General features: G+C 36.1%; 1 protein-coding gene and 1 pseudogene across 2 annotated transcripts; both read right to left on the reverse strand.

The window, feature by feature from the left end:
* Window positions 1-3,040: 3,040 nt before the first annotated feature.
* LOC106311305 lies at window positions 3,041-4,181 on the reverse strand (annotated as a pseudogene).
* Window positions 4,182-7,025: 2,844 nt separating this feature from the next.
* On the reverse strand, window positions 7,026-11,922 carry LOC106307284 (zinc-binding alcohol dehydrogenase domain-containing protein 2). 2 transcript variants are annotated; one of them, XM_013744195.1, is made up of 18 exons: window positions 11,756-11,922; window positions 11,227-11,400; window positions 10,964-11,145; window positions 10,752-10,857; window positions 10,598-10,674; window positions 10,313-10,400; window positions 9,934-10,120; window positions 9,726-9,852; window positions 9,565-9,633; window positions 9,375-9,476; window positions 9,196-9,291; window positions 9,002-9,076; window positions 8,801-8,920; window positions 8,598-8,726; window positions 8,417-8,494; window positions 8,162-8,248; window positions 7,975-8,061; window positions 7,026-7,374 (listed from the first exon to the last, which is right to left on the reverse strand). In XM_013744195.1, the coding sequence occupies exons 1-18, from the start codon at window positions 11,808-11,810 to the stop codon at window positions 7,324-7,326; spliced, it is 1,890 nt and encodes a 629-aa protein (XP_013599649.1). In that variant the 5' UTR covers window positions 11,811-11,922; the 3' UTR covers window positions 7,026-7,323. The 2 variants fall into 2 exon arrangements, with proteins under 2 accessions (XP_013599649.1, XP_013599650.1); XM_013744196.1 differs by lacking the exon at window positions 7,026-7,374 and adding an exon at window positions 7,908-7,943 and having other exon boundaries at window positions 11,756-11,908.
* Between the last annotated feature and the right edge of the window lie 823 nt (window positions 11,923-12,745).

Genomic DNA, 12,745 nt, shown 5'->3' on the forward strand with positions numbered 1-12,745 from the left:
GCAAGGATCCTTCACCTATCTGAAGACATAGGACACACTTGGTCCAGTATGGTTCATGATCTGGACATGGTGGTTCATACGGACAGTCCCACATCCGTCGTTCTCCTTACCGCGGTTCATGCTTCAGGATACAACGAATCTGGACAGAAGCCGAACAGTCACCTTGTCTAGTCTTATCTCTTTATTTTCGTATTAAAGACTAGATCTAGATCTACTTTTTCATTTAATTCCTAGATCTACAAAACACTATAAATATGTAGTCCATTTCATCAATAAAATCAGTTCAGTTTTGGTTGTTTATTTTGTTTCTTCTCTGAGTGAGAGAGAGAGTTCTTTAGCTAGTTCATTGGTGTGAACCGGCTTGTTGATTTGGTGGTCAACCAATTCATCTTTGTGTGTTGTTTGGTGGTTAGCCAACACATTCATTCTTTCTTTGGTGGTTAGCCTTAGATCGTGGATATATCAAGAGTCATTCCGCATCTCTTGACGATCCTTTCAATCCATCTCAGTTCCAGAAGTGTTATTTTCCTTCTCGGATCATATCCAACACCCAGCTAAAGTGATCCTCCCTATCTTAGGGTTCTTCAATTTGTCTCTTCACAACTTCATGCGGATACAGCTGCGGGGCTCAAGAGTATGATACATAAGATTTTTTTTCAGAAGCTTGAGGACAAGCTTCTCTTAAAGGGGGAGTAGTGGTAAGTGCCAATACTGAGCTGGATGGGGATCGATGACGTGGCTTTGACCGTTGGAAGTCGGTTAGAGTCTGTTGGATTCTGTTACGAGTTGTTGAGTCAGTTAGTGTGTGAGCCTAGTATAAAAGGTGTGAGAGAGTGTTTATTACTCTGGGAGACTTGTTTTGGGAAACTAGTTAGGCTCTTGAGTGTTTACTCTTGAGATTTGGGCTCATCACGGTTCACCACCGTGTTGAGATTGTTCTTGGTTACGTTTCATCAATAATACGATAGTAAGGCTCTATCAATTGGTGCGGTGAGCCGTTCGATCGCTGCGACGGTTACGGTGAGCTCGGATCATTAAACGCAATGGTGATGGTGAGCTCGATCAGATGCAACGGTGAAGACGGATCGTAACATTGAGTTCTGAGAAGTTTCTGATCTTCAATGGCGTTGCCGATGAATTGCGGCCATGGATTTCATCAATGGAGGTTGGAACGACCAAACACAACAGTGAGATGTTTGGAGCTTTGCGAAGGACATCAATAGTAAGTGAAATGTTTTTAGCCAGTAAAGTCCCACATCGGTGAAAACGAATGTTTACTTACTGTATATATAAGTTTAGCTCACAAGTACTGTGTGTCGAGCTTAGTAACGCAGGCTTGTGATCCAAGTGGAGACAACAAAGTGATGGGACATTGGGCTGATCTCTTTGGGCCGGGTTCGGATGGGCTATCTACTGGCCTGCCCATTCCAAGTCGGGAGTTGAGTGTTTGGACTCGAGCGAAGGCTTGCGGTTTGAACGCTCTTAGAGCGGAGGAGACTGCGTGAGGCTGGTTTCAGAGAGCAGCGTCCACCTCCCGCTTTCGACGGTGGAAGGATTACGGGCCGGTGCCTTCCGAGCCCACTATGACCCAATAAGCCTGCTCCAACTGGACCATCACTTTTTTCATTTTTTCCAGGACTTTTCGTGAGTTAATGAAGAAGCTCTACGTAGATATATGAAATCGGAACACGTCGAGGATGATCGGGAAAACTCATTATGAGGTTCTCGAGGTTTATTAAGTTTTCAATAAATTAACTCGCTGCTTTCATTTCCACATTTCTATAATTTTCGAAAATTGCTTACAATTTTATAAGACAAAAATCAAAGTTTATCTTTTAACTGAAAGAAAACATATATACTATTAAAATAGAAGTCATCACTTCTTTCATGTGTGATTTTTTTATTTGGACCATCCTTAGAAAATTTATTAAATTTTACATAACTTAATTTTAATATCTTTATTTGAAATACTAATAAATATCTTAAAGAAATGTCTAACAAAATCTTTCAAATATCTTTTAGAATCTTTTTAAAAATATATTTTCAAAATTAGTTAATAAAATTTTAATTATCACAAAGTATAATTAGATACTAAATTTTAGTTTAGTTTTGATTGTAAAAAATAATAATGATATAAAATACTTTTAATAGTAATGATAATAAAAAAAATTAAATTGATTTAATTTATTATTATTAATGTATATTTTGTGAATATTAACGTATATACGATATGAATAAATATATTTTTTAAAAAGAAATATTCATTTCTATTTCTAATTTAAAAATAAAAATTCTTATCTATTTAGCACAAAAATTATGACATATTTCATATGTGATTTGTTTTAATTTAGACCACTTAGAAATCACACCTTTAAATGTTTTTACCAAGTAATACAACTAATTTACACCTCTTTTTATAGATGAAACATTCGATATTTATTCATATCGTATACATAAGACTTTATTATTATTAACATATGTGTAATCCCCTAAGTTAAAAAACAATTCGGTTTATTATTTAAACAACTATACTAAATTGGTTTGATTAATAACTATATACCAAATTTTTTATTATGTAGTTCAACTTAATTTAGTTTCTACATATATTTCAAATTTAGAAATAAAACAAAAATTATGTAAATCATTATCGTTACATAATAATATTTTTAAAATAAATTTTGTCACAAAAATAATTTTTTTATAAATTTTATAATAATAATATTATACTTCACGTAAATATTAGTATAAAATTAAATAATATATAACACCAATTTATATTAATTTAGTGATATATTTTATTGCATAATCTAAAATATTATACTACTAAAAAAACCCGCACGGTCGTGCGGGCCAAGATCTAATCGTAGAATTTTATAACATCAATCTTGGCATAAAACATTTTGAGGTTTATTATTATCGTTCAATGACAGTTTCGGCTTTGCTGTGTAATCTTTAATAGGTAACAGACATGCGTAATGCGTCTGTCTTGAATAATTTTCAATCTTTAAGACATGAGGTCGAGAAACAGTTTTATTCACGATCAACCGGTAATAAACTCGACAAACTTGGTCATGAATCTGGGAGCATTTTCAGAACAAGGGTTTAAGAGATGAAAGCAATGATCTTCATCTTCCTCCTCCATCACCTCAACATCTCCTCTCCACCCACTCTTCTTCAGCTTCTCCGCGTACCCCAAACCTTGCCGCACAAACACATCTCTCCCAGCAACCGCAACCAAAACCTTCTCACATCCTAAACCCGAAAAAATCTGACCCGGATCCGACTACATTAAACCACGGGTCATCCGCTCCATCTACGCTATTCGGACTAACCAGCTTCTCCCAAACTTCAGCAACTCGCCTCCTCGCTTCTCCGTCTTGCAAATCAAGCTCGTCGATCGGTTCTTTCACCCAAAAAGCTGGATGCACGATCGCAGTCCCTTTGATTCTTGCGTTAAGCTTCTCCTTGCCGGCTCTAATGGCCATGTGATTGGCCATGTTTCCGCCGGCGCTGTCTCCGGCGAGAAAAACTCTGTTGAAGTCGGCGTGTTTGTTGATCCAATCTACAGGACCAGACCCGTTTGAATGAGAGATGATCCACTGTATCGCAGACCACGAATCCTCGTACGCCGCCGGGATTGGATTCTCGGGTGCAAGGCGGTACTGAATCGACACGGCCAAGCAATTAGCGGTTTTGACGACCTCCGTGAGGAAATTGTGGTAAATGGGGGAGAAAGGGGAGCCGATGAGCCAAGCTCCGCCGTGGATGTAGATAAGCAGCGAGAGCTTGTTGCTACATGTGGTGAGTTCGGTGGATTTATGAGGGAGGAAGAGACGAACGGAGAGGTTATGCCCTGGTGAGTATACGACGTCCTTTGAAACGACGCCGTTTTGTGGGGTTAGAGATGCTGGGATGGTTTCGGTGCCGGCGAGACGCTCGACGCGACCGTCTTTGTAAATCCTGACGAATGGGGGATGCTCGGAGACGAGATCTGATGAAGTTTGTGAAGAAATACAACGTACAGTAGTGTCGGTTGGAGTGGATAGCCGGCGGAGGTAGTGGCGGCCGGCGATGATAACGGCGGTCGTTGAGAATGGCAACGATTGGTAAGAGGGAATGAAGTGGCGGATGAAGAGAAGATGCGAACGAAGAGAAGAGGTAAAAACGATTCGTCGGAGCATGGCCATTGGCCACCAGAATATTCTCTCCAACAAAGATTGCTTAGAGCATGATTATTGGGAGGTTCTTAGTGAAGAACCCTAAGATAGGGAGGATCACTTTAGCTGGGTGTTGGATATGATCCGAGAAGGCCAACGGCACTTCTGGAACTGAGATGGATTGAAAGGATCGTCAAGAGATGCGGAATGACTCTTGATATACCCACGATCTAAGGCTAACCACCAAAGAAAGAATGAAAATGTTGGCTAACCATCAAACAACACACAAAGATGAATTGGCTGACCACCAAATCAACAAGCTGGTTCACACCAATGAACTAGCTAAAGAACTATTTCTCTCACTCAGAGAAGAAACAAAATAAACAACCAAAACTGAACTGCTTTATTGATGAAATGGACTACATATTTATAGTGTTTTGTAGATCTAAGAATAAAATGAAAAAGTAGATCTAGATCTAGATCTAGTCTTTAATACGAAAATAAAGAGATAAGACTAGACAAGGTGACTGTTCGGCTTCTGTCCAGATTCGTTGTATCCTGAAGCATGAACCGCGGTAAGGAGAACGACGGATGTGGGACTGTCCGTATGAACCACCATGTCCAGATCATGAACCATACTGGACCAAGTGTGTCCTATGTCTTCAGATAGGTGAAGGATCCTTGCCTTAGTGAGATTTGGCTGATCAAAGTGCATGAACTGATCAAAAGGGTCGATCAGTCCATCAGTACGGTCGCCGGTACGTGCAGTATGAGGCAATCGAGCCAAAAGAGAGAAGTCTCGATCATTTTCAAGTCTGGCATGATCTTTCTCAAGTCTGGCATGATCTTTCTCAAGGCATGATCCAAGTCAAGTCTGGTATGGTACGGTGAAAAACATGAACCTCGGTTGAAATGTTTAGAACGTCCTGAACTCCATGCTGAGCTGGTTCCATATAATGATCCGTGGACTGCGGCACATCACTTAGGGTGGGGTTCTTAGCGCAATATAAGAACCCGTCTCTTAACTTTTAACTAAAAAAGCTAAGAACCGTCTCTTAAAACTCTATAGTGTAGACAAAGAGTTCTTAAAGTTAAAAAACTGGACCGCGTGTACCTGTCTTTATAGAGCTGTTTTGTGCGTCTTTACTCTTTTTGGAGTTTTTCCTTTCTGGGACAAAAATACGTAAATGCACCAGCCGGAAATCAAACCCGGGTCTCTATCGTGGCAAAGTACTATTCTACCACTAGACTACCGGTGCTTTTGTTCGTTTCTTATCTCTAAATCTTTATGTTTAAATCTTTATGTTTGTTCCTTTAGATATTTTCATTTCCTACCCCTAATTTATTTTGCATTTCCGGCTTAGCTATTTTGATGCGTGAATGTAATAAGCAAACTGGCTTGTAATATAGAAAATGAGAGAAAATATGTTTGAGATTCATCTTAGAGTTTCAATTGTTAATGTTTGTAATAAACGTTTTATTTCGGTTTTTGTATACCAGTCCCTACTGCAGTAGCAGTCACAAGTACTGTTTCACCTGACTTCATTTGTGGTGCATGTCAATCACCTAAGATAATGGAAATGCTGTCAGACAAACCTACTTAAAATACCAATTAAATATTATAACGTTATATGTTGCAAGAGATTAAAATGGGATTTTTTTAGAACATTTGCCTATTGAGTTCCACACAAATTATGGACCCCAAAAATACTTATACATATATATACATAATACATATTTTAATAACCTCCATTAGAAGTGGTCTTAGTACGAGATCAATAGAGCGTAACACTAAAGATATTCTTCTTACTACAAGACAAGGCACATTTACAAGGATTCCCTTTACATTCTTGTGTGTTTTATAGACTGTGTTACAACTTTTGAAAGGAGGTCCATAGCTTAAATCCAATTATAAAAAATATGTAAGAAAAATTAATGTGTTCATTTCGTTGACAACTTGGTTGTTTATGCAAGAGGAGAATACAACTTTGTATGATAAATAGAGATTTTAGCCAGCTCAGAGAGGCAATAAGGTAAATCATCATCTCTTATATATTAAAAAAAAAAGTAAATGTGTTTACACTAAACTAGACACATGTCACGTGTAGAAACATTGTAATAAATGTGTTTACACTAAAATAGACACATGTCACATGCATAGAGTTTCTCAACTAAATTCTAAATATGTTTACACTATGTACTTTACGTTTTTTACAATTCGATTCGTTATCTGTTTTGATTCGAATCAAAAAATCTGGATATTCGTTACTTTACGAAGCAAATCAAATACTGAAATGCAATATCAGTAAAAAAACAATATATATATATAGGAACGGATATCATATATAGGAACGTATATCCAGTTTGATCTGTTATATGCATATATATATACATATATTTAAAGAATTATGTATAAGTTACATATTATAGTTTATATAAATTTTACAATATTTTTGTTTTGAAATAATTTCATTTTAAGAATTTTATTTTTTATGTATTATTTTGAAAAATGGCATTTAATATTAATTAACAGTATCTTTATATATTTTTACATACATATACATGTGCACATTGACGTGAGCACCTTATAACTAAGTATTTACCAGAAATATCTATTTTTTTTTAAGTTAAAATATTCTTTTTCTTAATGATTCTTTCACTAGTAAAATGATTTGTCTTAATAATTTTTTTTTTTTTAACTATTATCTGTTTAGAAACTATAATATGAAACCATTGGTTCGACATCTCTAAGATTCATAACATGAAAACAAACAAATAATAGTAACTTTTGATTATCACAGGAAAAAAAAAAACCAAAAACATCACAGATATCCGGATTAAATGGATTAATGTCTGTTTATTAAAAAATAACGAAACAAATAATCACATTCAGCGCAAGGCGCAGATTATTACCTAGTTATCATCTATAAGACGAAGAGAATCAAATGTGATAATGCTCTCAAACGTAACCATTTAGTTGAAAGCTAAACATGTCCACGATTGAAAACTTATTAACGGGAGAGTCTACATGACATCAAACAACTTATGATCCCCACACTTAAATGTAAAGCTATAACAACTTCGTAGCTACTAAAGAGCTCCAACCAATCCTAAGGATTCTTTTACTGAATCTCAAACTGGATTTGGATTTGTCCGTGTTTTTTGTTCACAGCCTCGACGTTGTCTGCTCAAACGTCGGATCAATGCAAACCACAACCTGCCCATGAAAATGTAACAAAATCTCTAACTTGCTTTTTATGAATTAGTCTCTCTGGAAATGGGCTTTTTGAACCATGTGACCTTATAAATTTTGTGTGTTTCCATGCCTATTAGAGCATGATTATCCGGGGTCCTTAGTGAGTTTCTTAGTGCGTGGATCCCCACAAAATCCTTAAGGATCGGTTACAAAAACTACTAATTAAGAACCGATCTTAGTGAGTTTCTTACACTGTTCGCGGGTCCCACTGACTCGTGGCGGTCCGCGATTGATTTGTTTTTTAATTTTTTTTTTTTTTTTTTTTTTTAAAACTAAGGGTTGGGTTTCTTAGGGATAATCATGGTCTTAGGGCATCATTATTGGTGTCCCTTAAGCTGGGTCCTTAAGCATAGGGTCCCTTAGCTTTTAACTAAAAAAGCTAAGGAACGGTCCTTAAATAAGGGATTTGTAAGAAATACTTAACGTTTTTAGTTAAAAGTTAAGGGACCTTACGCTTAATGGCCTCAACCTAAGGGACACCAGCAATGATGCCCTTAGGCCCCATGAAAACTTAGGTTCTTCTAACTTTTCTGTTGGTAAAAAGAGGATTTACTATTTTACCTTTCCGGTGCTTTTACCCGAATGCAGATACTCAACAGCGTCTGAAACAGTGTTTAGACCTATAAACTTTTTCTGATCAATCCCAACCTACCAAAGGTGACAACAAAAAGGCGATTTGGTGAACAAAACCAAATGTAAACAAAAGAAACGTGTGGTTTAAGGTAAGACACTCAAGCTTATATACTACCTTAAGCTTTCCGAGAGAGTAAAGATTGAATAACTTGTCGAGATTTTGTTTCCAGAGTTGACTATATTGCACCAGAAAGAAACCAGCCTGAAAACAACATTCATTTGGAACAAATCAGTTCAAGTGACCAACATAACAAGTTCCTTAAATCAACATTCTAGGTGTAGCAGTTTAATTTGAAACAACATTGTCAAGAAAACACTAGAACTGAATGTGACAAAAAAAAGAAGGTAGAGACCAGAGCTGATAACATACCACGGTTTGGCTTTTAGCAAGAATTTTCTCGCACAGCCCTGGATAGTTAGATGGCTGCCATCCCTTCTCCCCTTGATACTGACAAGAGATACCAAGTTATAATATATACTACTTTAGCAATCTCTAAATCTTAAATAAAACAGAAGAACTGATGTATAAGGAAGTGAAAATGGTAGGGAACCTGAGAGATCATTCCAATCACTATGAGTCGTCCGTAAACAGCAAGAGCATTCAAGCACAGATCAAACATTTTACCACCAACAGATTCATATATGATATCCACACCCTTTGGAAACTCCTTTTTCAGGACCTATGAAGATTATGTCACAGCATGAATAATATAATCCTCTAGTAACCACATATACTAATACATTACAAACCTACCGTCTTAATATCCTCGGCTTTATAATCAATGACTCGGTCTACACCAAGCTCTTTTAATAACTTGGCCTTCTCTGATCCTCCACAAGTAGCAATTACCTTATTTCCGGCTAACTTTGCAAGCTGCATAGAGAATCTCACAAAACATATATATTAGCTACAGAACATAAACCATTACAGATTCAAGTTCAGAATCTTGTATACCTGGACAGCGAATTGCCCAGTCCCTCCAGCAGCAGCAGTCACAAGTACTGTTTCATCTGATTTCATTTCTCCTGCCTGTGAATCCCACAAGACAATGAAAATTTTCAGACTGCATATCCATTACGTTTTGAATGATACAAGATAAAACATATAACACGGTTAAAGCAGATAGTTAACAAAGCTCTTGTCAGTACCTTTTCAAGGGCGGTTAAAGCAGTTAATCCTGAAGTAAGCATGGCAACAACTTCTGGATCTGGCCTTGGAACAGGGAGCACATGCTTAGAAGAAACCTAAATCCACACAAAAGACAGGATCAAGCCTTGAAAAGAATCTCTAAAACATTTGCTATCATATGGATTAGGAACTCTCATACTATCATGTATTCAGCATATGCTCCAAATGTCATAACAGCAGCTGGAGTCCCAACTTCTAAATTCTTAACAGATTCTCCCACCGCTGCAATTAGTCCAACTCCCTGACAAATTAAGTGAAACAACTTAAACAGTTTTGAACATGATCCACCAATAAAAGCCTGGAGAAGTTGAATTTAACAATATGTTTACCTCAAATCCAGCATCAAAAGGAAGCTTAGGCGAGCCACCGGTAAAGTAACGACCTGAGCTGAAGTTTACCTACTCATGGTTTACAACAAGGATCCATAATATTTTTTAGACTGATATACTCTCATGCTATGTGTGTGATATGATAAGCATAGAGATCTTACATCACTTGCGTTAACACCAGCATAGATGATTTTTAAAAGAACTTGGTGTTGTCTAATGGGTAACTGTAGTGGTGTCCGAACTATGCGGGTAGCATTACGGAAATTATGAGACAAGGCGTGTACAATTCTGAAGGAGACAGAGAGTAAGACATCAATATGTAGATAGAATTACAACATACATCGGTCTATGGTCTGCATATTAACTTACATCTTCTCAAAGCTTTGAGGAAGTTCAATAGTTGAAGTTACTTTAAAGGAAGTTCTTTTGCGGGAACCTGAACCAACCAAGTACTTTGCCTGTTCCATTGGAGTCGGCCAATACTCCAAACCCCTGCGGTTGCTAATCCATAAACATGCACCGGCTTTACTCTCATCGGTTATAAGCTCAAAAGCACCTAGAGATAAATAAATAAAAGATTAACAATCACTAAAATAGTATTCATGTGTTCCAATTCATTCTGTACCAATCAACCATATTCTAGTTTTTTCAGTATGAAAATATATAGAGAAAGTCTGAAATTTCCAACAGAGACACACGGATCCTTAGGTTATCTAAGTGTTAAGTATAATCAGATATGCGCACACACCTTTAATAAGCATATCCATGGGCATGTAACCGCCTATTGACTGAAGGAAGGAAGCACCAATAGCTTCAGCTAAGTCCGTCTGGATAAACTGCACAACAGAAGTGCAAGAACCAAAACTTCAGGCAACAGTCAGCTATTTTGTCAAATGAAAAATCTAAACCCATCTGGCCTACTCATGACACCCAACTTCCATGTAGCTGACCAAGCTTCTTTATCTTACATATTTAAACAGCTCAATAGAGCATAACAAAACATTTTGAGAGACATTAGAGATATTATGCTTACTTCAGGGCAAAGCACATTGATTCGGATCCCTTGACGCTTCAAATGTGCTAATGATCTAGTAAATAATACAACACCGCCTGTAGAAATGGAATAGCCAGAAAAAATAAATACAACGGTGAACATATGAGAAGAAATAATAAGCAGACAAGCAAACCTTTGGCAGCAGAGTAGATAGGATCAAAGGACATTGGATAAAGACCAGCAGCTGAGCCCATGTTAATGATAACTCCAGGCTTTTGTTTGCCTTTCATAGCTTTGATCTACACAAAATGTGATCAATCATAACAATCATAAGACAGAAAATGGTAAGAGAGTCTCCACAGAAAGAAAACACTTATGTGGGAGGTAAAAGAAGTGAAGACTTACTGCAAGTTGTGTGCATTCAACTACTGCAACAAGATCCACAATAATGGTGCGTCTCCATGATCTAGATCCATCACTGTCATCTTTATCAAATCTTGCAGGATTGGAAATTCCAGCGTTGTTTATGCAGATGTCCAGTGTTCCAAATGTGGCTAAGTGCTTGTCAAAAGCAGCAATGAGATCTCCTGATCTCACATGTTGTAGAGTATTAAATACAATACTAACACAACAGTTTTTGTTACTCATTATCAGAGAGAGAGACTGACCTCTGTTAGTGACATCACATTTGACAAAGATAGCAGAAGGAGAGTTTAAACCGGGATGGAATGGAGCATTGGCCTTTTGAACAAGAGAAGCCGTCTCTGTCCCTTTCTCCTCAGAGAAATCAACAACGGTTACAAAAACACCTTTCTCTGCAAGAGCCAAGCAGAGAGCTCGACCTACACATATTTCAATCACCCAAAAAAGAACACAACACTTGTATTATTTACTTTTTTTTTTTGCATGCAACAGTTTCCCAACAGAACTAAACTAGTAGATATGCTCTGAAAACTTTCTTACATCATCATGGTAGAGTACGATGTATTCGTACAGCATAAAAGCTAAAGGCAAAAAAAAAAAAAAAAGTACACACACGTCACCAACAACGGATTCGTACGAATAAATTTAAGGATAACAATTTCATCGTAGAAAATCAAAACCATTTAATAAAGTTATTTTCCAAATAGACAAAAAAATATACAGGATATATCAAGAATCAGAAAAAACTAAAGAAATCGGGAAATGAAATCTAACCGATGCCGGAGGCGCCGCCAGTGACGAGAGCGGATAAACCAGGCTTGATCTCCATTGATTTCGAGTGAGCTTCGATTTGGTTAAGGTATTAAAAGTCGTAGCAGAGCATAGGTTGAAGAAAGAAGATGATTGATGGAATGAAGATTGAACCTCGAAAGTCGACCAAGAGTGGGCCCACTTTTGTATCCCCGAGAATCATTTGAAAAATTAGAACTTTAATTTTGTATTAATTAAAAAAAATCTCAAATCCTAGATGGCATTCTAAATGCCTTCTAAATTTTATTTCAAAAAATTCTAGAACATCTAATATAAAGTATAGTTTCATCTAATGGTGTCACATTATTCCATAATTATATAACACTAGAGAACATTATATTAACCTAAAATATATGAAGTGTGTATTCTTTCCTTAAATAAAGGCTACGGAATTACCTAATATGATTTACATATATACAGGAATTAATGATTATGAATAATAAAGATTTGATAACAATTTTTGCATCCTTCTTCATTTTTGTTAAATTTATATTATTAAAAAAACTTAAACAATCACATTAACAATATAATAAAAAAATTAGATTTTTTCTTATATGTTATATTTTGAATTTTTTAAAATGACTTTAAATTACAAAATAAGGAAACCTTTATATGTTATATATATTTTTTAAACGACTTTAAAATACAAAAATGAGGACACCTTATATGTTATATTTTTCTTATATGTTAGAATTTTCTTATATGCTATATTTTGAATTTTTTTAAAACGACTTTAAATTACAAAAATGTAAGTTTTCCTTAAGTATACGACTAAAAACATTAAAATGACATGTATCAATTCGATGGTTGATTTGAAAGCTTTCAAAACCATATGGAAGATAAAAGTCAAAATAATTCAACTGTGAAAACAATACTGTTCACTTTTTTCAAGAATGTGTTCGCTGGAAAAAATAAGATTTTTATGTCATAATTTGTTTAATGTCCACTAGAGAA

The sequence above is a fragment of the Brassica oleracea genome, chromosome C8 (genome assembly GCF_000695525.1).
Source record: "Brassica oleracea var. oleracea cultivar TO1000 chromosome C8, BOL, whole genome shotgun sequence".
Lineage (NCBI taxonomy): Eukaryota > Viridiplantae > Streptophyta > Magnoliopsida > Brassicales > Brassicaceae > Brassica > Brassica oleracea.